The sequence below is a fragment of the Condylura cristata genome, unplaced genomic scaffold (genome assembly GCF_000260355.1).
Source record: "Condylura cristata isolate star-nosed mole 26May11 unplaced genomic scaffold, ConCri1.0 scaffold00001, whole genome shotgun sequence".
NCBI lineage: Eukaryota > Metazoa > Chordata > Mammalia > Eulipotyphla > Talpidae > Condylura > Condylura cristata.
Window position 1 is genome coordinate 74,470,549 of NW_004567102.1, and position 27,130 is coordinate 74,497,678.

The following is a 27,130-nucleotide window of genomic DNA, read 5'->3' on the forward strand; positions in this document are numbered from 1 at the left end:
ATCCATGAGCAGGGGATGTCTTTCCATTTCATGGTGTCTTCTTGTATTTCATTTAACAGTGTTTTGTAATTTCCTTTAACAAGATCATTTTTAACAATAGATTAGCTTCTGATATTTTTAGTATATTTTTAGAAACTTGCCACTTTATCAAAATTAATTTAGAAGTTCTATACTTCATAAATAAAAAATGCCATTAGCCATTTGTAGCACAAAAGTGTGCCTTAAAATGTTTAAACCTCGAAAATAAAAAGCATGGATTGGTTTCCATTCGCTGTAGTATTCACTCATGACAATAAGGCCACTAACAGTCATTAGACATTTACAGGAACTTTTCATTAGACATTTACTCAGAAAATAAATATTCCTAACATATAAACTTGGGAAAATCTTTCTTTCTGAAACTATCAGTGAGTATGTGATGGTTTTAGTTCATGTGATTCATAAAACTTAAATTATTATAGTCAGTAGCATATTAATATAACCACCACAACAATATGATTTCATATTTTACGAGAACCAATACATTTGCATCCCAAAATCTACGTTAATATTTTAAATACAAATTAGCACATCCTATAATGTAATCAGTAGGATTTCACTGGAAAATGGACACTAAAATTTCCTTATAATGGAAGCTAAGATGGTTTATATAGTAGGTGTTCATAAATGGCAAAGGCATTAATCAGCTTTCAAAAGCCAAATTTGTCTCAAACTCATTATTATTCAAAGCAATGAATTTTCCCTGGTAACATGTCACAAAGGGAATAAGGAAAGGAAGTTCTAATGATAGCCCAGTAATTTAGTACAGGGTTTTAATTCAGTAATCTGGAGTTCATGAACATAAGACTGATAATAGACACTAAAGTTTGATTCCATAAGTATTTTGTGAATTAAAAAAATGTTATGCATGGCAATAATACAAAATATAATTGAATATCTATGGATATTAAGAAGCAGTCCGAGTATATTGCTTTTCCAAACATAGAACAGCCATTAATTTCCCCAACACTATTCAACAAAGGCTTTCAAAATTTCTCATTATGTCTAACATTGAAAAATTGATGACTTATAGAATTTATATTGATGAAAAATGGAGTGTATTCAGTGATGAGCCTTGACAGATAAGTATTATTAAGCATAAGCTTTCTGAGTTTGCCTCTACAGCAAGTATTTTCACAAAAACAATTGACCATCTGATGTTTACTTTTCTTGAGATGCTTGTTCACAAAACAAATAAATAAAACAACAACAAAAAAAACGAACTGTTATGCACAAATTAAAATTTGATTTTTTTTCAGAAAGATGAATATAATCCTCCATTCAAAACATAAAGGATCCAAGAATAGAACCATAATATTCACTAACTATTTGGTATTATAGTAATTTGAAATAGTATAAAAGTTTGAGCATGTTGAAAGGTATATGCTAATACATTCATGTGTAGTCATAAGTAAACTATTACTAATTAATTTGATAATTATGATAAATTCAGTAAAAAGTTCTCTAAAGCCACATATGTATGTAATCATACATAATGAAAAACCTGTTCATTGCAGAATTACTTTAATAAGTTTCAGATTTATCTAGAATTCAGAAGAAATGTCCATATATTAGAATATGTAGATTATTCAAAAATTGCCATGAATCTTGAAGATTTGGGGAAGTTGATGTGAATCTGAAAGCCAAGAAATATCCCATCTTCTGGCTCATCAGAAGGGCTACCAGCATTTCAGCTCTTCAGGGCTATTTTATATTTTTGTTTTACTTCAGAAGGTACTTACATCCTTTTCTACGCTTTCTCAATAGCCTACCTCACTCTAAGTTCATGAGCAGTAGGTGTGAAATGAATTCAGGAACATGTTAATTACAAAGGTTTTCAGCTTAAAAAGAGAAAATATTTTCATGTTTGTTTAGTAGAAGGCTCTGGTTTTGAACCACAGAAAAGGAAAACAGGAAATCCATTTTAGCACTTGGACAATAGATCTCAAGCTCGCTACATCTAACTCAGACTTATGTTATTTTCCAGAGAGCCAGAGCAGTAGATTTCTGGTTTCAGAATACAACAAACCCTCCTTGTGTGTGTTTCACATTCATGCTCCCTAAGTGTCTTGGTTGGTTACAGAGATTCTGATAAAATGATAGGAACAGGAGGCTTAAGAGTGCTCTTAAGATTGGATCTGATAAGCCCTCCCTGGTGGTGCAGGAGGGTTAAAGCACAGCATGAGTTCAATCCCCACCCCGGAGGTGACCCACATGGCGAAGCAGACCTGTCCTGATCCACCCGCTTGCTCCCCTCAGCAGTATACTTCGTCATTTTGCCTGTCCTGCTCCCCACTCTGTCTCTGGTGAATCCTCTCACTGCCCCCACACCTCTCACCTGTACCCCAGCTTTGTATGCATAAATAAATAAATCTTAAAAAAAAGAATTGATCTGATAAGGAAATGAACAAGGCAAGACTAAACAGATAAAGAAATGCATACAATTGGGGTTACAATGAAATCTTGGTCAATCCAAATGGAATCCTTGAGCTGGGATATCCTTTCAGGTTGTTCTGAGATGGGCATGTGGGAGCAGCCTGATACTTCCATCTGGAAAGACACATGAGCTTGGGGAAAACATACGATGAAGGGTTTTGCTCAGTGAAGGATGGAGTGATGCATTGACATTAGCCCATATTCCCAACAGACACTTAAACATTCACCACACCATAAAGGGAAATCTGACTTGCTCAGACTGCTTCCATCTAGATAAGCTCACCACCAGGCAGGGCCTTCTTCATCCAGCCTAATTACTACCTACTTATGCTGCTGCTCTCAAAGCTGGTCCAGTCAGTTATGGCCATAATCATCCTGCTTTCATTCAAAACATAAAGTACGAAGAATTGTAAATATTCTTGCATAGTAAACACTCAAAGATTTACAGGTTCATCTACACTGCAAGAAATGACCAACTCGGGCCTCCCTGGTGGTGCAAGGGGTTCAATCTCAACACTATGACGCTATCTGCAGCCACTGCAGCATGAGTTCTATCCCCAGCCAGGGAGCTGACCCACATGGCATGGCAGACCTCTCCTGACCCACCCACTGCTCCCCTCGGCAGTGTATTTCAGTAGGTCTGCCTGTTCTGCTCCCCAATCTGTTTCTAGTGAATCCTCTCACTCTCCATACCTTTGGCCTGCACCCCCAACTCTTGTGTGCATAAATAAATTAATTAAAAAGAAAAAAGAAATGACCAACTGCTCAATCACAATCACATTACTATTTAATAGCATATGTTGACATCGTACACCTGCTATTATGTTAAATACTTTCCATAAATTGTCTCATTTAATTCTGATAGTTACCCTATGAGGTGGGCAATATTATTTTTATGTTATAGATAAAAATTTGATGCAAACAAAAAACTAATAAGTCATTAAAGTTGAAGGCCTTCATTGTAAAAACTCGACTAGACTATCTATATAACCTAACTTATTACTGACCATATGCTACTTAACACTCTGTTGAATTCTCAAAGTTGAGTATACAGTTAGGCTTACTTATTTCAGCAAATTACAAATATCACACGTATTGCAAAGTTGATATATTTATTCAGAGATCACACAATCTTAACCTCTCCAGGACATTGTTGAGAAGCACAAAACCAGTTTAAAGTCCACTTTGGTTTCTAGTAGAAATGGAGTAAAGAGGGTTGAATGTTGCTGTTTTTTCTTTCTATGATAAATAAGTAGAAAAGTGGATAAAAAATATGAAGTATAATTTTAAAATATGGAGCATCCACTGGAATAAGACAGTAACTGAAAAATAAGCAGGACAACAAAAACCATAGTGAAGAGAAAATCAATCATTAGAAGTGAACACAGGAGTGACAGATATGATAAGACTAGGAAAGACAGATATTAAACAGTTATTAAGATAGGCTCCATCTCCCTTTAAAAGTATAGAGAAAAGTATTGACATAATGATTAGATAAATGGAAGATTATTGTTTTTATTTAATTGTATTTTTGTATCATTCTTCATTTTGCAGAAGTATTATTTTTTAAAAGGACCGAAATTCAACTTTATAGAGTAGGATTGACTTTAGAAAATTCTGCAAATCACTTCTCAAAAATCACAAATGGTAGTTTATTTTGATGTGGGAGGCCAGATGAGCTGAGTTTCAGTCAGTCACTTCTGACCTTGTAGCATAATGGCAGAGACTCTGTAGAGCAACGGGAGAAGCACAGTAGCATATAAGCAAACATCGACAACCAGACAACCGCAAGTGAACAGTCATGGTTATGATTCAATAAAACCTTATTTTACAAAAGAGACGAGTGACCCAAGGGCTATTTGGCCCTTCTCCTAGAAATGAAATACAAAATCAGAGACAAAATTTGTGAATAGAATTAACTTCAGATGAGATCATGGAGAATAAAAGTTCAGTAATATTAACGAGGCAACTCTTCACAGAATAACAGAGTGAGGAGGGTCTGTAGTAAGAATCGGACACAGTCATGTAGAACTAGCATGTGCATAATAAGACAATGGGGCAGGAAAAATGTGTAAGGAAATAACTGATTTTTCCTCAAATTTGTTGAAAACAAATCCACAGATCAAGGTAACTCAATCAATCTCAGAGAGGAGAAAACAAAGGCTTAGAGTTGTTAGGTGATTTTCTCAAGACATTTTCTTTTACACACTATGGTTCAAATTCATGTTTGCTGATTAAGAACCCAAGTTTTTGCCGGTTTTGTATACTTCCTCTCAAACCTGACAGGATGAGTCTGTTCTCCATGATAGAAGAAAAATATTTCTTGAGGAACAAACCACATGTCAGATACTATGTTAGATGTTATCTCACATACCCTCTCATCTACTTACAAAAATTTCTATCAGGAAAGGAAAACTTTTCCCATTTTACAGATGGAAAAGTAAAACAGTGTGAACACAGAATGCTTGAATAACAAGTATAGTTTTAAAAAGTCACAAACAGGACTACTGGATTTACAGGCCATGTTCTTATATAGAGATTTGGCTGCATGGATGGAATGTCTAAAAAAATAATAATAATAGTAAGGCATGGGCATCTATAACTAGAAACCATACTATTTAGGAATATTAAAAATAAAAGTTCAGTAATAAAAGGGAGAAATGAGACTTTTGATTTAATCATTATGTCAAATAATTACTTGCATCATAAAAAATACTGATAAATCTCAGACCTACTGTAATAGCTCCACATATGGTTATGAGAATCATAAAAATCACAGAATTGTGAAATTATTTAGATTGTAGAATCCAGTCTATTCCTTGTAGAAAATGGAAATGAAATCCAGAAGTTAAATCATTTGCCTAAAATAACATCATTGGTTATTAACCCTTCCTTCTAAGTCATCCCCTAATTCTATTCCAGAAAATATAAATTATTCATAGAGAAAGACAAACCCAATTTTGGCAGGTCATAGATTTCAATAAGATGTGAATTGGTTAAGGATTGTGATTTATGAGTTGAGGCAGCTATCCAGATTGCTTCATCTCAACTGTCAACTGTGAAGCATACTATTGTGAGTACCTAAATTGACCTCCATCCCATCCCATTCAACAGTCACTGGATAGCTCACAGGAAGGGATGCAAATTACCATAACAAAATGCAAAATTCTGAGAATCTAAGAAAGTTAGAAAACTTACAGACAAATCATGTCTTCTTATTTTCCATCTGGATAATATCACAATAACCAGAAAAATAATGTGTGATCATACTATGAATGGTCACATATAAAGACTGCCTCTTCTTAAACAAACATTTTCAGTGCATACATGTTAAATATATGTATATCTGTACACAAATACATGCACACAGAGGCACACAAGCTTTTATAGATGCCTCATGAAGGTGGAAGGGAGGGAGAACATTGTTCTCACACATGTCCAACATGTTAACCAGTATCTATAGATACTGCAGATACTCAATATTTACTGAGTTAATTTTTTAAAAATGGGTGAAAGTACTTGAAAAAGCAATACATGCAATTTGATTTTAAAGCATTAAACTATATCATAAATAGTTATAATAAATAACATTTATGGATTTGATTTCATGTCTGTTATCCAACATAAGTAAAGTTTTTCTACATTTTTATTTCATTCATTCTTGTCTTGGGTTTATCTTCTTTTTGGTTAAGACTACCTAGGTCATTCTTAAATGTCTTTAATCTCATAAATGTTAGGGTTCTAAAAATGTTTGTAAAATTATTGTTCATGACTTCCAGAAATTAGACTAAGTACTGTACAATAGCAGTATTGACTGAATGTCAGCAAGGTGTATGGATTTGTAGCATCAATAATACGGCAGGAGATAAGAGCTTACCATAAAGCTGCTAGTAAAAGTACAGATACTGGTCACATTGTAAAAAAAAAAAAAAATAGATGTCTGATCTCTCAATTTCCTTCTAGAAGGAAGTAGTCTGAGAAAATTCAGATTCAAACATAGCCACTATTTTTTTTTTTTAAGATTTATTTATTTGTTCATACAGAACTGGGGTACAGGCCAGAGGTGCAGGGGCAGTGAGAGGCTTCACCAGAGACAGAGTGGGGAGCAGAACAGGCAGATCCATAAGTACACTGCTGAGGAGAACAGCAGGCGGGTCAGGAGAGGTCTGCTGCGCCATGTGGGCAGGCGGGGATTGAACTCATGCTGAAATGGCTTTAGCTTCTTAGTGCTGTGCTTTAACCCACTGCGCCACCAGGGAGGGCCCCATAGCCACTATTTTTAATGATAAAGGAAGATGTTTCCAACCAAGAACAGGGAGGATAGAGGAATAGAGTGCCAAGTTATCAACACTGCTATTTCTGGGAAGATAAGCATATCACTTGCTTCTCTTATGCAACATAATCATTATTTTGACCAATTTAAATCTTTCTTATCCAGTACAACACTCTGATTCAACAAGGCCACTCTCGCTTCCCCTCTGGTTCTAATTACATATCTTATACAATCACTTCTCAAGCTTTGTGAGGAGTACAATGAGACTGTCTGTAGTTACAACTTTCAGAGACCACAAATCAATGGAAGATGGGAAGACAGGTGAAGAAAGAAGAATCGACCCATTATTGGTTGCCTGGCTGCCTGGATGACAGATAGCAAGCAGATCAATTAGAAGGCAGTTTCTTGTCAGGCATGGCTGGTTACCCTTAACGCCCATACCCATAACACCCATAACAAAATGTAGCAGATGACTAGTTACTGAAGAGCAAAAGAAAGGGAAAAGGGAATTGTTCCTGTGATTTGTGCTAAATCCTGATCTTATCTTGGTTAACAGTCCCCATCTTTTTCTTTAGAACAAAGCTCTAGGCTCAGTTTTTTTCCATGTTCATGGTATGCATTCAACAAAAAGACAAATAGAAACTCATTAAGTAATATCAAAGGATGTAATAGTTGTGTTTCGTCAGAACCTGGGTTACAACTTCTTAAACTTCACAATATTTAGTTCCATTCTTGGAAGTAAATGAGAATCAGGAATATTTCCCATGTACTTCTGTATTCACACACACCTCAGTGGAAGCCAACACAAGTCAACGATTACTAGAACAGACCACATGTCTGGGTTTGTTTCTTTGCTTTGTTTTTGAACACAGATCTAAGGGACCCCAGAGATCTAAGAGAGAGAAAGGCAGAAAAGTTGTAGGGGAAGAGAAATTTGCAGTGATAAGTATTTTCTGCTGTAAAAGTTAAGAGAAAACATAAGAGTTTGATTCTGGCTGAAGCAAACTGGCCATGTGGGTGAAGAATTAGCCCCCTGGAATGCCAAGATAGCATCCTCTTGAGACATGTCTCTAAGTTACATCAAGACTTCTATGAAGGGTGTGTAAGTACTATCCAGACAAACATTAATTTTATGAATCATGTCTGTGTATTTTAACCTGATTTGCATGAATGTTGGCAAATAAATTCTTCTATGTATGCAAAGAATAATATAAATATCAACCATATCCTTTAAAATATCCTGGATTTGAAACCAGAATTTGTAACAAATTTGTGTTGATAGCTAGAATAACTTAGGAAGTATTTTTAGTCATTGGTGTCATTAAGTAGCTCACTCACAAATTGATCATTGAAAAGTTGACAATAAGCTGTAGTGATAACTAAATGAACATTACTTGTTCATGGTGTGTAGACCAATGAGTTTAATATTAGATTTATTACTTGGTTGTCCAAAAGTGGAATTAGATGTTCTAAGAGTCTCTTGATTTTATTGTAAAAGGGCTACATGGTAGGGGATGATAACTGAATTTAAATATTTTTTTAAAAATACATTTACATAATTTAAAAACATGTCACTGACACTTGCACTTTATATTTTCATAGTGTAAGAAATCTCAGAATACAGAATTTGCACTGGGCTTGATAATCTCTAAGTTTCTGTCTTGCTTCAAAATTTCATAATCACAATTTTTTCAATGTAATACTGAAAACATCCTTCAAATAGTTCTTCCTTGGGGTATTAGGTTTTCAGTATATGGAAATGAGGCTTTGCACTTCAGCTGTGAGCTGGACAAGAGACAAATAAACCTCTTCTGTTACAATCAGTTCAGGCCAATCACAAGTAAGCTTTTCTGATAAGAAAATGGAAATTGCATAACTACCAGTTTCCATGATTATTAGTAATTGGTAGCAAAAGCAATAAAAGAGGACTATATTTTCACAATTCTTTTATGTCTAAAGCTTTACATGCCTTGGTAATTAAATGATATATGTTCAACACCATCAATGTCATTATTTTAATGTTGATATGAGTTACAAAACTTAGAATCTTTAAGTTATCCCCTTAAGAATCAGTGAAATATATTGCCATGTATTTTTGGTAACCTGTTGGTTGATATTTCTGATATCCTTTAGCTGTTCTGGTCATTGCAACTAGTGGTTGAACTGGTTCCTGGAGCTATTTTTCACCTTAATGCTTCACATAAAGGCATCAGTCAGAAATGCATTCTACAAAAGCCCATCTACACTATGATTTACTTCCTCTCCATTTTATTAAGAACTAGTCTAGTGATAGCATTTTGGCTTCAAATTCACCCCTTCATTTTCCGAGTAAAATCTCTGTACCTGTGTGATGCTGGACTCCTGGAGAGGCGGGGGTCTGGAGGGGGGAGGGAAATTCACTTATAAAACGCATGGTGCCAGAACACTTCAAGAAAATATATTTCTCATTGCAATGTATACATTTACTATAATTACAATAGTTTGTGTGTTGCTGAGATTTTTGAGATTATATTCAGAAGCTTATGCTTCCTAATTAGACAGTAATCAAAAGATCAACTACCTACTTTCAAATCACTGTTATTTCTCAAACATTGGTATTTAGAGGTACCTTATTCTGTGAATATCTCAACTTCAAACTTAAGTATTTGTTCTTTAAATTTACGTTATTGTTTCTGAAATCTGCGCCTCATATTGATAGCGTAATGTCAAGTGTTCAGGCCTAGTCTCACAGCTAGGAACTGATCCCAGGCTGCAGGGTCAGCGCTGGGTTCCAGGCACTAGACCACCATGGATTGGTGTCTCAGGAAGCCGCAGCAGGAACTTCGCTAACGAGACAAAAAGAGGCAAATTTGTTTAGAGAAGGAAAAAGCTTATTAAGGAACAGAAATGAAGTGGGAGTCCCAGACCAGAAAACCAGGCCAGGGAAGGACATGGAAGCCAAGTGGATCTGTGCCTCAAGGAATACACACCTTCTTTCCCTAATTATTCTAAAGCCATCAGTCTCCTTTCTTTAAAGGCTTGTTTATGGACACATCTCTGGGGTGTAGCCAAAAGTGAAAGGATTCACCAGAGACAGAGCAGGGAGCAGAACAGGCAGATCAACGAAGTACACTGCTGAGAGAAGCAGCGGGCAGGGCAGGAGAGGTCTGCCACGCCATGTGGTCACCTCCGGGGCAGGCGGGGATCGAACTCATTCGGAAGTGGCTTTAGCTTCTCAGTGCTGTGCTTTAACCCGCTGCGCCACCAGGGAGGGCCATATATAACGTTTTGACTGGTCATGGTATTTTCTGGCTAGAGAAACTTTTATTGTGTCTTTTACACCATAGAAAATTGAGTTTCAGAGAGGTTCATATATGTGTTTCAAATGACACAACTAAGTAGAGTCCAAGTCTATCAAATATAAAGCCATTTTCCTGTCCCCAGATCAAAAAAAAGTGCAATTGACTAAAAATTATTTTTGAAATAATTTCATAGTAATTTTAAGAAGTTCAGCTTAATTGAATTTTTCCATTTCAATAATGACTATAGACATTACAGTGCTAGGATATTTATGGAACAGAGGAGCCGAGCATCTTGTTTGTTGAGGGTGTAATTATTGTTGCATTTAGGTAAAATATAACTTATTAAAGACAAAAGTTGTAAATTAATTATTAAACAAGTCTTTCTGTAGTTTTTATCAATAACATGAACAAATAGAGCAATGACACTTTTAATATCATATTCATAGTTTTCTTGAAATATTTAGTATTAAATAATATGGTAATATAGCCACCAAGTTAATAAAATATGTTATAAAAAATATAGTGTGTGGTTTCCTTGTTTTTTGTTGAAAAAATATTTCCTCTGTCCCATAAATATCCTTGCTCTATAATGTGTATAGTCATGATTATTGAAATGGAAAATTAAATTTATATGAAGCTGACCGTCCTAAAAAGCTTATGAGATTATTTCAAATATAATTTTATATTAGTCAATTGTACTTTTTTTTAATCTGCTGGCCTCCAATAATTATTTTCTTTTTTAAGATTTTATTTATTTATTTATACAAGAATTGTAGTACAAGCTAGTAGTGAGGGGGCAGAGTAAGAAGATGCACCAGAGACAGAGTGGGGAACAGAATAGGCAAATCAACTGAAATATACTGCTGAGGAGAGTGGTGGGAGAGACAGGAGAGGTCTGCTATGCCATGTGGGTTATCTCCCTGGCAGGGGATTGAATTCATGTTGCAGTAAATGTGACAGCTTCACAGTGCTGTGCTTTAACCCACTGCACCACCAGGGAGCCCTCAATAATCATTTTCATTTGATATAATTTACAATCTTCATGTACATATGACCATCTTCTGTTATCTTACTAAGGTAGGAAGTTGTCAAATAGATTTCCAATATTTTTTTTAAGATTTATTTATTTATTCATAGAGAACTAGGGTACAGGCCCTGAGGGTGAGAGGATTCACCAGAGACAGAGCGGGGAGCAGAACAGGCAGATCGACGAAGTACACTGCTGAGGGGAGCAGCAGGCAGGTCAGGAGAGGTCTGCCACGCCATGTGGATCTCCTCCGGGGCAGGCGGGGATCGAACTCATGGGAAGTGGCTTAAACTTCTTAGTGTAGTGCTTTAACCTGCTGCACCATCAGGGAGGGCCCAGATTTCCAATTTTTTAAGCATTTATCAGTATATGTTTGATGTCATGAATTTTTAGAATTAGGACTTTTAATTTTAGTAGCTGAGGTTTTCTCTGCACAAAAGCACATGTGAAAATCCTACTTGCCTTTATGCAACAAATGGCTTCTGAGCTTTAATTATTTAACAAAAAAGGTCTATATGCAAAGATAACCAAAACTTAGAACTTTTGTGAGTTAATATTCTGGAAAATTCTAAAGGATATAGAAAAAGCTACTAAAAATCAAATTGATCAAGTTACATATTTTTATAGTGTAATAAAAATAAATATTAATTTTTAGATGTCATTTGCAATAACATTCAAAATAAGAAACACAAAGGGATAAATTTTTCCAGAGACATGCCAAATCTGTTAAATGAAAAATATAAAACAGGCTGAGAAAAATTAAAGATGTTTTAAATAAGTAGAACAATATTGGTGTTCGTGACTTGGAAGTCTCAACCTTTTGTAACTTATCATTCCAAGTTGTTTGTAGATATAAGATAACCGTCGATAAAAAAAATCCAGCAAGCTATGTAGACATGAACAACTTGTTTTTATGATGCATACAGGAAGATCAAAGATGTAGAATGGCCCACACAATTTTGAAAAAGCAAAATAAGAGACTTACCCTATATATACTCAAAACTTACTATCAAGGTACATTATTCAAAAACACAGTGGGGTTGGCATAAGAATAGGCATATTGATTGTAGGAACAATAGAGAGAGCAGAAAAGTTCTCCACATATATAGTTGCTTGTTTGTCTGATTTTAATTCACCAATATAATTCAATGGTGCTGGAACAAATGTATTGTACATATACTGAACTGATCTTCATCCCTGTCTCAGCCATGTATGCAAAATGGACCTGGACGAGTCTTCTGAGTCTTCTCTTTCACTCTTCTGCTGGACGTCTAAAGAAAATGTTCTTTATTTGGGGGAGAGGGGTGCTAAACTTTCATGATGTTTGAAAGTCAAATTTCTACCAAATAAAAATGTAGAGAGAAATATTTCACCTTGATTATTCAGATTAAGCCTGTCATTTCCCATCAAAATAGTTGTGGTTACAGTAAGAGCCACAGTTTGACTGTGATGGAATCCTGGAGTCCACAGGATAATACAAAACATGTAACTTTTCTCATCAAATCACATGTCAGTTTTGGTCTTTCTCCCTTTCCTTCTTCCTGTGGTTGCCACCCGCCTCCTTCAAACTGCCATAATTATAAGCCCAGCCCTGAGGCTGATGTCAGGCTTTTCAGCACTGGTCAGAGCTGGGAAGATGGCAACTTCCAGCTTTCGTCACAGCAAAACAGTGAAGTCCCCATTGTGAAACATCAATAAGAAAAATAACCTTATGTTGTCAATATTTACTTTGTCTCATAGCATAATTTCAATGTGTCTTATGCTAACAGCATGGCTTATTTTTCTCCCTCATATCAATGATAATTTCCCTCAGGGACACTAGAATATATAGGAAAGAGGGAGAGTGGGTTGGCAGATGGTGTAAAATCTAAGTCTAACATTTTGCTAGCTTGTTTACTTTGCCCCTTTCTTCCTAGAACGAAATGCAAATGAGAAAAGGACCTTAAACAACCTCCAGTTCTAAAGGGAAAGAGGGAAAAACAGGAGGGTATCACTTTCACCAGAAAATAGAACACCATAATTTTCCCGATATAGGCTACAGAGTACAATAAAGAAAAAAATGAAAGATATATTGGTCTAAAGAGACACAAAAATACTGTACTAGTGGTTAAGGTCACAGACTCTGAAACAAAGAAGCCAGAATTTTTTTGTTTGTTTGTTATTTATTTATTTATTCATACAGAACTGGGGTACAGGCCAGAGATGTGGTGGGTGAGAGGATTCACCAGAGACAGAGTAGGGAGCAGAACAGGCAGAATGTTGAAGTACACTGCTGAGGGGAGCAGCGGGCGGGTAAGAAAAGGTCTGCCATGCCTTGTGGTCACCTCTGGGGCAGGCGGGATCCAACTCATGCTGAAGTGGCTTTAGCGTCTTAGTGTTTTGCTTTAACCCGCTGCGCCACCAGGGAGGGCCTAAGAGCCAGAATTTTAACATCAAGCATTCATGCTATGATCTAGGCAAGCTACACAATTCTATGTATCTCATTTTTCATATCAGTAAATAATGAAATGATAATACCTCTCTCATAGGGTTGTGGTAAATAGTAAATGAGCTTATGTGAATCCCCTGAAATGTGCAGAATACACAGTAGATGCTCAGTAAACATTAACAAATTTTTACTGTTTGGTTATGGCAAAGGTGCAGAGAAATAATTTGTGGTAGCCTTAGTCATGGAGTGAGGAGGGCTTGAAACTATGTATTGGAAACCAGTGGAAACACTGGTAATGTACTAGTGATTCACTGGGGTCCTTAACTCCAGATGTGCACTAAAATTTCCTGAAAACCTTGTAAAATTCCTGATATTTAGGATCCAGAACAATTTAATCTAAATGCTTGGGAGTAGGACCAGTTTATGTGTTTAAAAAAGAATCTTCTGTGGGCCCTCCCTGGTGGCCTAATGGGTTAAAGTGCAGCACTACAAAGCTAGCCACAGCCCCTGAAGCACAAGTTCGATCCCCAGCCAGATTGGTGTCCCACATAGCACAGCAGCCCTCTCCTGACCCACCCGCTGCTCCCCTCAGCAGTGTACTTTGTCAATCTGCCCATTCTGTCAATCTGTCCCTTCTCTGTCTCTACTGAGTCCTCTCACCTCCCCATACCTCTTTTCTGTACCCCAGTTCTTGTATGCATAAGTAAATCTTAAAAAAATAATCTTCGGAAGTGTTCTTTAAGGCTAATTACAACTGAGAATCGACAACAATACAAAAAGAATAAATGAAAAGTCCTAACACTGGAAGAAGACATTTATATTATCTCACTCAGATTGTTTCATTAATTTCTCTACTGATCCATTATCTTCTAAAAGTTAGTGTAGAGGTATAAAAGAAAGAACCATACTGTTTCTGTTAGTTCAGATTGGGTTTTTCAAAATACCAAAATACCACAGAGTAGGTGTTTCATATGTACAGAAATTTATTTCTTATAGTTCTGGAGGCTGGAAGTTCAAGATCAGGGTACCAGAATGTCAGGTTTAGTAAGAGTACTTGTCCAGGTTGCAAAGTGGACTTCATATATCTTCATATGACTTCATATATCTTCAGATGGTAGAAAGGCAAACTATTGGCTCTCTGCAGTCTTTCATAAAACCATGAATCCTATTCATGTGGATGCTGCCCTCATCACCTAATCATCTCCCAAAACTCTTCCTCCTAGTATCACATTATGCATTTGGCATCAACATGTAAGTTTAGATGCAATATGATAAGAAGTTTATACCATAAGCAGCCAAGTGTTAGTGAATGCGTTGCTGAGATTCAGGAGAATTTGTTACAGTATTTTGGGTAAAAAAAGAAAAAGAAAAAAAGCCAGAGCCTGGTTAAAACTCTTAGAACTGGGCTAGATCAGGATGTGGAGTGTGAGCACGGAATAGAGTGCTTCTGTAGGAGTTGCAGCTAGTGGAGTCAGAGAATAGTAGAGAGAACTAGAGATATTGTTTCTTTGAGAAAGAATGGGTGTCACAGGACCTCAGCCCCAAGAATAGGTCCTTTGCCCTCTAGGAAAGCACTCACCATGGTACACTAGATGTCGGTGAGCCAGGCAAGGCTTTATTGGGTAGACCCATGCATGAGGGAGCCAGTGCAGGAGAAATTATAGCCTTGGCTCCCAAAGACAGAGGGAAGGAGATATTCAAAGAGAAGTGTCAAGGTAGCATTACAATAAGGTTGAAAACTTATTCTCCATTCCTTGCCCATCAGGCAGGTTTGGGGATGAATAGATAAAGGAATCAATAAGGTTGCCATGGGAACCTGGCCATAACACTGACCAGGGTGGTCAGAAAAGCCAGTCCAGAAGGAGCAGTGCCAGGACACATTCTGTGTCAAAAGCCAATGTCCAGAGCAGCCATCCCATAGATAACTGGTGCAAACTGGCACCACAAGTGAGAAAGACTACAAGACACAGAGCCTCAATTCCTTCCTGTAGAGATAAATATCTCCGGGCTCACCCCCTGATTCCCTGCAGGGTATTTCTGTTCTCAACTCCATCTCTGGTAAATTATTTCACCCCCACACCTCTAACTTCACCCCAAAATTACCCCATCACCCAAAGGTCTATGAAGCTAGTGGAAGAGAGCAGTGTCATATCCTGCTCTGGACTCTCAGCTTTTGCCCTCGAGGAAATCCTGAAAGAATCTTTATTCAGCGTCTAACTTTTTTATTCATCATGGTGTCTCCATGGTGGCTGGGGGGAGGGGAGGGAGAAGGGTAAATCTTTTGGCAGGAGGAGCCAGTCCATGATTTAGTCTACCTGCTCAAATCCGCTTGTGATTTCTTTTACCTAGGCTATCTTATTAATTCAATGAAAACAAGGTTTAACATGAACTCTGAAAACAGAGAGATGGAATAAATATGAAGGTTTCGTGAGGAGGAAAATAAAATGTAAAGTTATGAAGGATAATAGTATGGAATATAGAGAGAAAAAAATTGAAGTCATTGATGGTATGAAGAAAAGTTGAGGTCTACGTGTGGTATTAGTCCGCACCATTGAACGGGAAAGATACCTGAACGCCTTCTTTATGCATTGACCAAATGTCAAAATACTTAGCAAATTGTGTATCGTTTTCCAGTAATAAACGGCCTACTAAAGATTTGTTATAATATATATTATATATTATATATATATTATACAGATAATATATATTATACAGATAAGAAGAAAAGTTCTATTACTTTAAACGTAAAGTGTTTATTGTTCAGGTTACAAAAAAGCATCTTATTCAAAATGTGAAAATAGAAACATCCTCTCCCATCATGCACAAGAATCATAATAAAAGTTGATAGCATCGGAAAGGTGTTACAGACATTATTAATATGAGAGGAACTGGAAATAATAATTTCTGAATGGTAACAAAAGAACTTCACCCATTTTTCTTAATCAATAGACATTATGCCCTTCTTGTTTATCCCTTTCTACTCTTGTTATCAAGTCAAACGAAAGTGAAAAACAGGATCTGTTCTCCTTTCTACCAGAAGAGAGCGCGAGTGTCAAACGCTTAGTAACCATTAGGACCTGGCACAGAGATTGTCCCTGCTGAGAACCTGTAGTCTACTTGCTGTCGCTAAGCAACGGGAGAGTGGGCGGGACTTGCCGTGTGCGTTCCTGCGCGCGATCCTCCAGACGGAAGCGGAAATGTCAGTGGAGCGCGAGTAGGAAGTGGTGATTCTTGGAGTAGAGATGGCGGCGCTTGCTCCGCTACCCCCTTTACCCCCACAATTTAAGAGCATACAGCATCATCTGAGGACGGCCCAGGAGCATGACAAGCGGGACCCTGTGGTGGCCTATTACTGTGAGTCTTTTCGAGTCACCCCGCGTCTCTTAACCGTCCGGGTCCACGCATCACCCCTTGTTGTATGGGGTAGGCCCCGCCCCTCGGCTTGAGCTCTGAGCTCTGACCTCTGGCGGGTCCTGGGAACATCTTGGGACTCCGCCCTCCTCAGGGATCCCTACCTCCTGTCCCGAAAGGCAGAGCTCCAAAGCACCCACTGTCTGTTCTCTTTCGAGCTTAAATGTTTCTAAACTAGCTACGTGCCCTGATGAACTCGCACACGCTGCCCCGCGACTCCCTTCTGTGTCCGCACTCAAGAGCCTCCCACCTCAACTAGGCAATCCCGAAAATTACCTGGGTACTGGAGGATGAGTTCGCGTTAAACCGAAGGTGATGAGACGCAGAGAGGCAGGAAGACAAATTGTAAACAGTAATTTCAGTTTAATTATAACACCCAAAATTATTCAGAAACTCAAAAAAAGTTCTTTGGAGTGTGTCCAACCAAATACATGAACTTTGACTGTTTCCCCTTGTTGCATATACACTGCTTTCCCACCAGTGAACTTTCCCGGGAGTGAGACCTTTGGAGGTAATACGCTCACGGTGATTGATTATGATAGTAAACCCGGATAAGTTTGCTCCAACATTTCCCTTTGTGGTGGAGAGAAACACTCCCAACCGTTTTATACAAACTTTATGTTCCATATAGTTTTTCTGCCAGTAAAACAAGTGACCGAGCAACTGTAACTACTGAAGGCTTTTAGAGTTGAAAAAGTCATGTAATGTATCTTCTGGTATGTGTATTTACAAGGTTAAGCTAAAACTTGATGTCTTGTCATCCCTGCATACTCCCAATGTACCCCCATTTGCGTTTCTCACATGTGCAGGCCTTGAAATGTCAGCCTCTTTTTCCACTTAGCCGGCTGCCTCAGATGTCACCTGTGACTCGTTGATCATCTAACTCAGTGTCAAATGTAAGCAGTAAATTGGTCTCTAAGTTGTCTGTCTCTCATTTTGCTCACTAGGCTTAACAGTGTTAATTCTGTACTTGTTCTTCAAGTTCCTTAAGCAGGGGCCATGAATCATTCATTCAGCATGCATTTGTTGAACTTATCCATGCATCACGCATTACTTGGTTGTGTGGCTACATTTACTGTTTTTACAGTTTACCTACAATAGAGTGAAGTGCCAAGCAATACAGTGGGTTTGTACTCAAAAGATTATGGAGAGAAATAAAAATGCATTTGTGACATAAAAATAAAAAGGATAATGAGGACTAGCAGTAGTGGTGGTAGCCTTGTGGAGGGGATTTCACTTTCAAAGTGATCAGGAAGTGGCTACACCATTCACCTCTGAGCAAAGACTTGAAAGAAATAAAATGCACACTCTGCTGCATCTGGAAAAGTATATTCTCCATAAAGGGAATTAATTGTACATACAACTTTTGTCCTGAGGCAGAGGCTTGCATTAAAGAGGATTGAAGAGATAATTGTAAGTGAAGTGGATAAAGTTAGAAGAAAAGCGGTGTGAGGACAGAAAAGCAATTTCTTCTCACAGTGAACTAGGAACCATTGTTCTTGTGTCAAACTAATCCCTAGTCATGTACTAAACCAATCCATGGATGCTCTATTCCACACTTTTGTGACTACCCAGGAGCCCTTAGTAGCCTGTGTCATTATCCTCTCTATCCTCTTTCTCTAAACACATCCTGGTTTTCTTTATTTAAAAAAAATAAAAATAAAAGAAGTTGTCACTATGACATGCCCCTGAAGTTACAGACCTGTCTGCCCACAGTAGCATAAATAAGTTTGAAATAGTTGAGGTTGTCTATACATCCTTACCTTATACAAACTTTTCAGTCCATTGCAGTATGGCTTTTATGTCAGTAATTTCACCAAATTCCTCTCGCCAGAGTCATGAACATTCTTATTGCTAAAACCAAATAACATTTAAACACTTTTGTATAGGACAAACATTTTAAAGGACATATATAATGTATGTACAAAATTTAAGGAATAATAAAGTGAACATTAAGGTACCCAACATATTTAACATCATTTCAGTAGGTTTCTGCTAATGTAGGCATGAAATAGTTTCTTATTGGATTAAAATTTGCAACCATTGAGTTAGTGACTTTGAGCATCTTTTCATGTGTTAATTAGCCATTTGTGATTCACTTTTGAAATACCTAATTTTTTTTAAAAATTTTATAACAATTTTTACATCATTTTGTGCATTTTTTTTTCCATCTCAATTGTAATCCCCGTGGGTTTCTCATCCCAAGTCACCCGTGTGCCATCACCATAATCCCGTGCACTCACCTCCTTCCCTCCCCCCGTTTTTGATCCCATTCCCCACTCCACCCCCACAAAATGTCTCTAGTATATGGCTGTTCATTATTCTTATTTTCTCGCCTGGTCCATTATACTCCTGCTATGAGTGAAACTATCCTGTATTTTCTTTCTCTTTTTGTCTTATCTCACTAAGCATGATCTTTTCCAGCTCCATCCAAGTTGCTGCAAACATGTGTTTCTCTTTTTTGGTTGCTGAGTAATATTCCATTGTATATATGTACCACCTCTTTTGAATCCAGTCATCTTCTTTTGGGCATTTGGGCTGCTTCCATGTTTTTCCAATTGTAAATAAAGTAGCAATAAAGATGGGGGTGCAGGTATCTTTTTCAGTCAGTGTTTTTGTGTCTTTTGGGTAGATACCTAGAAGTGGGATTGCTGGGTCGTAGGGAAGCTCCATGTTTAGCAGTTTGAGGAACCTCCAAACAGTTTTCCTTAGTGGTTGTACTAGTTTGCATTCCCACCAGCAGTGCAGGAGAGTTCCTTTTTCTCCACATCCTCACCAACATTTGTTGTTGCTAGTTGTTTGAAGATGTGCCATTCTCACTGGGGTGAGGTGGTATCTCATTGTGGTTTTAATTTGCATCTCCCTTATGACAAGTGATGTTGAACATTTTTTCATATGCTTGTTGGCCATCTGCGTGAAATACCTAATTTTTAAAGATTTATTTTTATTTGGAAGAGCTGGGGTGTAGGTCAGCAGTAGGAGGGCATGGAGGGGAGTTGAAGACTTACCTGAGACAAAGTAGTGAACATAGCAGGAAGCTCTGTTTTGAACACACTGCTGAGGGGAGCTGCAGGCTAGAAAGGAGAAGTCTGCTGTACCCTGGCTAGTTATTGAACTCATGCTGCAGTGGCTGGAGATAGCTTGACAGCACTGAGATCTTAACTCCTTATCACCGGGGAGGGCCCTAATACCTATTTTCTTAATAACCTAGACATTAATAATTTATCTTCATTATTATATGCATTTGAAATTTCTTTTTCAAATTAATGGTTTGAGTTGTCACTTTGAAGTCCTTTGTATTCAGAAGTTCTTAATTTTAAAATTTAATTGTTTATCAATTTCTACTTTATGACTTACTTTCTGATTTCCCTGGCCTTGATGTATTTTTATGTACCGCGATTGAGATTTTGACTTTCTCAATTTCTAGGTAGGTGTCATAAATTCTGGAAATTTACAGCTAATCTGTTCAGGTATTGCTTCTCTATTACCTATTCTGTAGTGAAATTTTGACTAGTTATATGTTGAACTTTTCTCCTTTAACTTGTTTGTCTCATTTCAGTTTTCATCCCTTTGTCTGCACCTTGTTCTATATAATTTCTTTAGGTCTGGCTTTCTCTTCGTATGTCCTATTGTGTAATACATTCATTTATTTCTATTTTCATTTTTTTCCCTAGATGTTCTATTTTTATTTCAAATTATTCTAGTCTTTCATTACTATATTGTTTTAACACTCCATTTCTGTACATGCCTTAAAAATACCATTTGCTGTGTGATAGCTTCCTTAGCTTCTTTATTTGGGGGTCAGATTATGCTGTTTAACAGAATACCACAGATGATGACTTTTTACCTTACAGTTTTTGCTCTAAACACACGTAAGGAGTGCTATTTAAACTTCTGTATGCAAGCGATTCTATAGGAATAAATTTCCACATTCTCAACTTCCATATGTTTCTTTCCTAACAAAGCTGCTTTGTCAGGCTAGCAAAGTAGTATGCTGCTTCTCTTTTCCCACATCCTGTTCACAGTTGCCCTTCTTCTGCCTTAAAGAAGAAAGGCATACTGTCATGCCTGGTGAGTACTTTTGTGGCATGTTGCCTGGGGAGAAAGGTAGAAAATTCTCCAGGGTGTCCAAGAAAAAGGAACATTTCAATTACTGGTGTTAGTGAAACGTTCATTAATTAAAACATTAAGTAGAGCTTCTTCTCTTTCCTGTCTTGTATGCAAGAAAATCAACCAGAGCAAAGAATAAGCCTTTATTACAAAGTGCTAATCAGGAGAAAGGAAGTCAAAGGAACATTCTAATTTGGAGGGATAGGGTGAGACTTTTTATTAGAGCAAGGAGGAGTCACCTGGGTTTGTCTCCTTTAGGAATAATAGCTTCAGGAAAGAATCTGAGAAGATGGAGGCATTATTCTTAGAATCCATTGTTTCATCAATTTGGGTTTTAACCAGAGGTGTACAAAGAGACATTCTGGGGCCAAGGTCATGTGCAAAAGGACATTGGGAGAATTATTTTGGGGATAAGGATATGGAACTACCTGAAACTGTTTAGGGTAACTCGTCTTGTTAAAAACTGACCTGTATTTGAATACTCTGAATTCCTAAAATGCTGTAAGCATCTTCATTATATGACCTGACCTTTTTGTTCTCTGCTCATTATTAAAGAATATCATTCCTGAGCTCAGAACAGAAGAGAGATCCTGAAGGGGCGAAGTCTTTTTCATCCAAATGAAAAGCTTATGTGAAAGTCTGTGGCTTATCACAGTTTGAGAATTAAAATGCAGAAATGAATGGGGCCCCATTTCGGTACCTGTTGACATTTATTAACATTGGAAAATTAAAGTCATAAATTGCTGGAAAAATAAGCCTCCATTGGCTGATTGGTTTGACACTGACAACTGCTTTGCTATTTATGTAATATGGTGGATATGTGTTTTCCTATAACTAAGTGAATTAAACTTGAGCTCTGAGGTATTTTGTTTTTTCAGAAATATATTCAAAACATAAAATAAAAGCATTTAGACATTTTTTGAGAAGGAATTTTGAAATATACAGCATTTTGTTTTGCCCAATCTTGTCTTAGGATAAGAAGCTTCTAGTTGAGAAAATACTGGCCGTTTTTTGGTAAACATAAAAGGAATTGAGAAAATGATTAATGATGGGTGATAGACTCTTTTCTAGTTTTCAACAGAATTTAAGACAGAATTTAGAATTCAAGAAAGATTATTAAAATATTATTTGGTGATAAGTGATTATGTACTTTTAGTCAGAAGGGATCGAAAGATTTCAATGATTTGGTTGTGCTAAAACTTCCTTTCTACCTTCACTTTTATAGGAATACATTTTCATCTATGTTAAATTCATAAAAATGATAGTACAAGTAGAACTGATACTCTACTCTGGTTTATTCTGACCATAAAGCATGTTGATTCATAGATAGGTGCTATCACTCATCTTGAGATCCATTTCCATCAGAATTTCACTTACTACATTTCGGGATTAGAGAAGATTGTAGCTTTTATTAAATAGCAGAAAAAAACATTAGTCACCTCTAGTATCTCCATATGTCAGAAAAGTATTTAGGTACCTTTCATCATTTGAACTCTAGCCATCTGTTGTAGTTTTAATCAAACTGAGTTTCATTTCACTGAGCCTTTCTTCCTCTGCTTTCCAAGTTTTCCCGCATCATTTTCATTCTGCCTTGAACTTTCCTGGAAGTACTAGATGAAATTTCACTTTCTCACTAGTTTTATGGTGCTCCTCTTAGTCTCCTTTGTACCTGTGTGACTCTACCTTAATTGTTTTTTCATTTGCCTGTTGTCCCTTCTGGCCTGTAAACTTAAGAATCCTTGCACCCAGGGTACTCTTTATCTATTTACACTGCCAGACAGAGCTAGGCCACTAAAGATAATTACACACTAAAACCCAGGTGCTCCAACAGTTGTTAATTTGCCCTTTTTTTAAAGCCATGGTGGTCCTTGGAGGGCACTCCAGTGACTAAAGAGGCTGACAGCTCCCACATGCAGTTCTTGGCATTGGTGACAGCTTTCCTTCCAGTTAGCTAAACTCATCCCAACAATTGTCCCTGGGCCTTCTCTAATACTAGTAAGTGATGAACCAGACCTAATGACAGATGCCTCATGAGAAATGGCTATGCGGAAAATTGTTGCTAATGGGTAATTATTAGAAAACCAGTTACAGAGTGAGTTTGTAAGGAAGTTAGTTTAAACTGTTAAAATGAAAGGGGGAGAAGGGGATTACAAAATGCCAGTACAATAATCTGGTAAGTGGAGGGAGGAAACAGCAAAGACTTGATGTCATTAACAGTGTATCTTTGAGCACTATACGTTTATTATATTTTTCTTTAAGGCAGCTAAAAAGTATTTGAGTTTCTACTAAACACAGACAGTACCTTGATTCTCAGGTTTGGTGTTGTATGAAACAACCCAGAAAGAAAGACATTCCTTTCATGTTTGCTGAACTAAACCCATCAAATATCTAGTGTTTCCTCTAGGGGGTGATATTGTACAATTAGTAAACTTTCTAGGACTTGAAACTGAATACTTGTTCCTGAGAGTCATTGTATGATAATCGGGATTAAATAGTTATTCAGGAAGTTGTAAATATGTGGTTGTTTCAGTTTGTTACTGGACACACAAGATGTTACAGAGTAAACAAGTGTAAAGTTTTAATTTAGATTAATTAAAGACAAACTGATACCAGATGTCTTTACTGGTGGTGGTAGGTCACGTGCATACTAGTATGAATAATCAGCTGTTTTGCTATAGTTGATCACACAAAAATTGGGCTTTTTAAAAGCCATTCAGACAAATTTAAGTCTGTAAAGTCGCTTTTTTTCCCCTTTTTTGTGGAATGCTGGCTGATCACTGGCGTCCTCATATGTTTCCTTTCTCCAGTGACTGTGCTATTTCCATTGTCACAAAATTTCTTATCTTTGTTGTTTATAGCAAGATGTTAATATAGTTACTCCATTATGGCCAGAATTAGAATCTGTGGTCTCATTTTAATAATTAAATAAGTACCCTAATGTATGCTGTGTTCCAGAACAATCTTTTAGTAGGATTTCAGGAACAGCTAATGGCTAACTTTTTCTTAAAACATTTATACTATAACAGGAACTTCAAAATATCTGCATGGAGTAAATACTCTTTTTTAGTAGACATACACTCAAACTCTTTTTAATCTTTGATTCAGACCTTTTTCACAAAAGTTAGTACTAACCATATGGCAGACAGATTATCATATGCTAATAGTGATTTTTTTACACTGTATTCACTGGGATAGAAATTGTTTTTGAGCATCAACATATATTTCATAATTATTCCTATTTTGAGTATCTATTAATGTATAATTCTTCACAATTGCATTTTCACATTTCTCATGGATAAGCAAGGTCTTGGTTGATAATGTTTATACTTCAAGGAACTTTAAATTACACATACCTTCAAGATTAATAAATGTGTCTCCTAAATGTCTCACATTAAATTAAAGTTGGATCAGAAAGTATTTAATCCTTTCACAAATATGCCTCATTACTCATCTTCAAATAATATTTATCCATAAAAATAAAAACATTTCCTTGGTGAAATAAGTCAAATATAATTTCTTATAGATGATTTTTGCTACACATTTATTTGTTCTGTTTCAGTAGGTAATTTTCCATGTTAAACATTAATTTTTCATCATGTTGCTCCTGCTACAATGAATTACTTGTCTTGAACAGAGTTCTACTTGAAAGTGACCCTTTTATCCATCCTCACGGCAAAAATAAGGGTATTTATTTTCATAACTAGATTTAAGTCTTTTCACTTTGATTAATATTAGAGATTGTATCTTGTGGTACATTTTCTAAACTTTAAAAATTGTACAGTTTTTAAAATGTAAAAGCAAGGGTAATTTTATTGTGAATATTTCCAAATCTGAGATGAACTCATTCTTCAATTACAGGTATTACTATACTATAATACTCTTCTAATTATAAGACTAAGCATTATGTAAACCCCCCCCCCCAAAATTCATGTATGCAGGACCAATGAACTATTGTCAGTAAAGTATAATTCAAGATCATCCATCTATATTGTGACTGGAAGGGACTTAAAACTGATATTTATGTTTATGTTATGGCTAGCTTATAGTGCTAAGTCCTAACCTGTTGCTCCACCGGGGAGGGCTTTTTATGTTTTACCTTGTAAAGAAGAATAATGATGCTTGTGGGCATAGCAAAGTGGGAATAATTTGAATTTTGTTCAAATTGTAATATTCATTCTCTACTTTAGTTGTAAGCAAGAGATAGGTAGGAATAAAATGTTAAAGCTGAGAACAGTACTCTTTACAAAGGAGTAAGTCATTTTTGCTTAATAACAAAGCACTGAATGACAGCTCCATGTCTGCATAGTGGTTGAGTGCTGAGATGGCCACCATAAAGTCAAGGTGAATCTAGGAGTCAGCTTCACTTTCTATGCTGGATAGTCATGTACCCCCCAGAAACGGACTACGCAGTAGCTGACTGAACTCCATGAATGGTAGGATTCACAGATGTTCTCCACCATGGTAAAAAAATAAGAAGGTCCTCTTAAGGAAATGAAAGCATCTGTTATATTTCCTCATATTATCATGCTGCCTACTCTTATGTTTGGATTAATATTTGTTAAATTTTCTCTGTATGTAACGTTATTTTAAAAAGATTAAAGTATATTTGAAGTCATTTGGGAGGGCAAGAATTAAGCTCATTTAAGTTGATAATTATATTTGTAAGGAGCTGAACTTCCACTGGTCTCTGCCGTGCATATGTCGGCATAGAGAAAAAAGGTAGTTGAGTTTATTTTATGACTATGCTTTTGTGAGAGGGATGTAGTAAAAGATTCAGGGGAAAGGTATAAGGGCAGTAACGTTCTAGGAAAAATATATAGCAGGTTTTGAATAATGTCATTTTGTTCAGCATAGGTTTGTTATAACATTTATGAGGAAAAAAATCATTTCCCATCTTGGAGCTGTGTAGATTTGGCACATCCCTACCCCCATGATTTCCTCTGGGTATTTGGTTTCCTCCCACATTCAAAGGATGAGCACACTGGGTTCACTGCTTGTGCACGTTTTCCCAGTCAGGGTGACTGTGGGTTTGCATGTGCCCCTCAGTGGAAGAGTGTCCTGTCCAGGGGTGGTTCCCATCCAGTGCCCTAAGATACCAGGATAGACTTTGGCCACCTGTGGCACTGCATTGGAATAAGAGGTTGGAAAATGAGTGAGTACAAATTATTATTGAAGCATAGTTTTTTGTTTCTTTAGAAGTTTGGTGATGATTTGTGGCCAGAAATACCTTTGCTCTCCTTTTATATCAGTAACTTTGTATCTTTGGTATCAATAACTTTGTAACGGGGACTTTGTTCTCCTTTATATCAATTAGCCTTTGTAAATTGGTTTCACTAGTCTCAGTTCCTAAGACCCTGTCAGTAAAGTAAGGATTTATTGTATTGTAAAAATAAAGTTGGCTGCAGAGTTGTTAAAGGCTCCAAGACTAATTACAGAGAAGTAGGTAACAGGAACCCCATTGTGATGGGTATAGTTAGTTGAATACTGGATGAAAAGGAAATTGAGTTTACAGTGGTATGCTTGATATACTGATTTTGGAGATGTGACAGTTTGAGATGGTAATTTAACTGTGGATGACTGGAGATAACAGAGAATATACCAGAGATCAGTAAGAATTGAGAACATGGTACTGTGTATGCATGAGAATTTTATTTCCTTTCTCATTGCAGAAAACCTAAAATAATTATGGCGAAGTAAAATAAGTGTTTACTCTTGTTTAAAAAAAAAGTCTGATGGCAGTGCCCAGTTAAGTGTGCCAGCTCTATGATGTCATTAGGCGTACCCAGCTCTTTCCAATTTCATATATACAAACCAGCACAGGATTACAGTTTCGAGGTTGCCTTGTGGTCCAGGCTATCGACCAGTGTTTCTGTCAGACTAGTTTTAATGAAGGCAGCAGAAAGTAGGAAAGGAAAGGAGTCTATAAGATCTTCCCTTGCTATCATTCCCTTTTTCAAAATGACTCTCCAAGAATCTCTTTTAACAATTTCTGGTCAGATACTAGTTTTAGTTAGCTAGCTATCTGTTGCTTTGAGGGATAGTAGGAAATGTGCTACTGGAACTCCTGGTTTATGAGTCCAAATGATGGAGGGGTTTTGTTAGTAAAGAAGATGGGAAGAATGAAT

The 27,130-nt window shown here is 36.8% G+C and overlaps 1 protein-coding gene across 1 annotated transcript in view; it reads left to right on the plus strand.

Annotated features, from left to right (window-relative positions):
- The first annotated feature begins 16,683 nt into the window (after positions 1-16,683).
- VTA1 (vesicle (multivesicular body) trafficking 1) overlaps positions 16,684-27,130 on the plus strand; it is a 39,966-nt gene continuing 29,519 nt past the window's right edge. Inside the window, exon 1 of the mRNA XM_004673901.2 lies at positions 16,684-16,838. Coding sequence (XP_004673958.1) covers positions 16,727-16,838 — 112 coding nt within the window. The 5' untranslated portion in view covers positions 16,684-16,726. The remainder of the gene's footprint in view (positions 16,839-27,130) is intronic.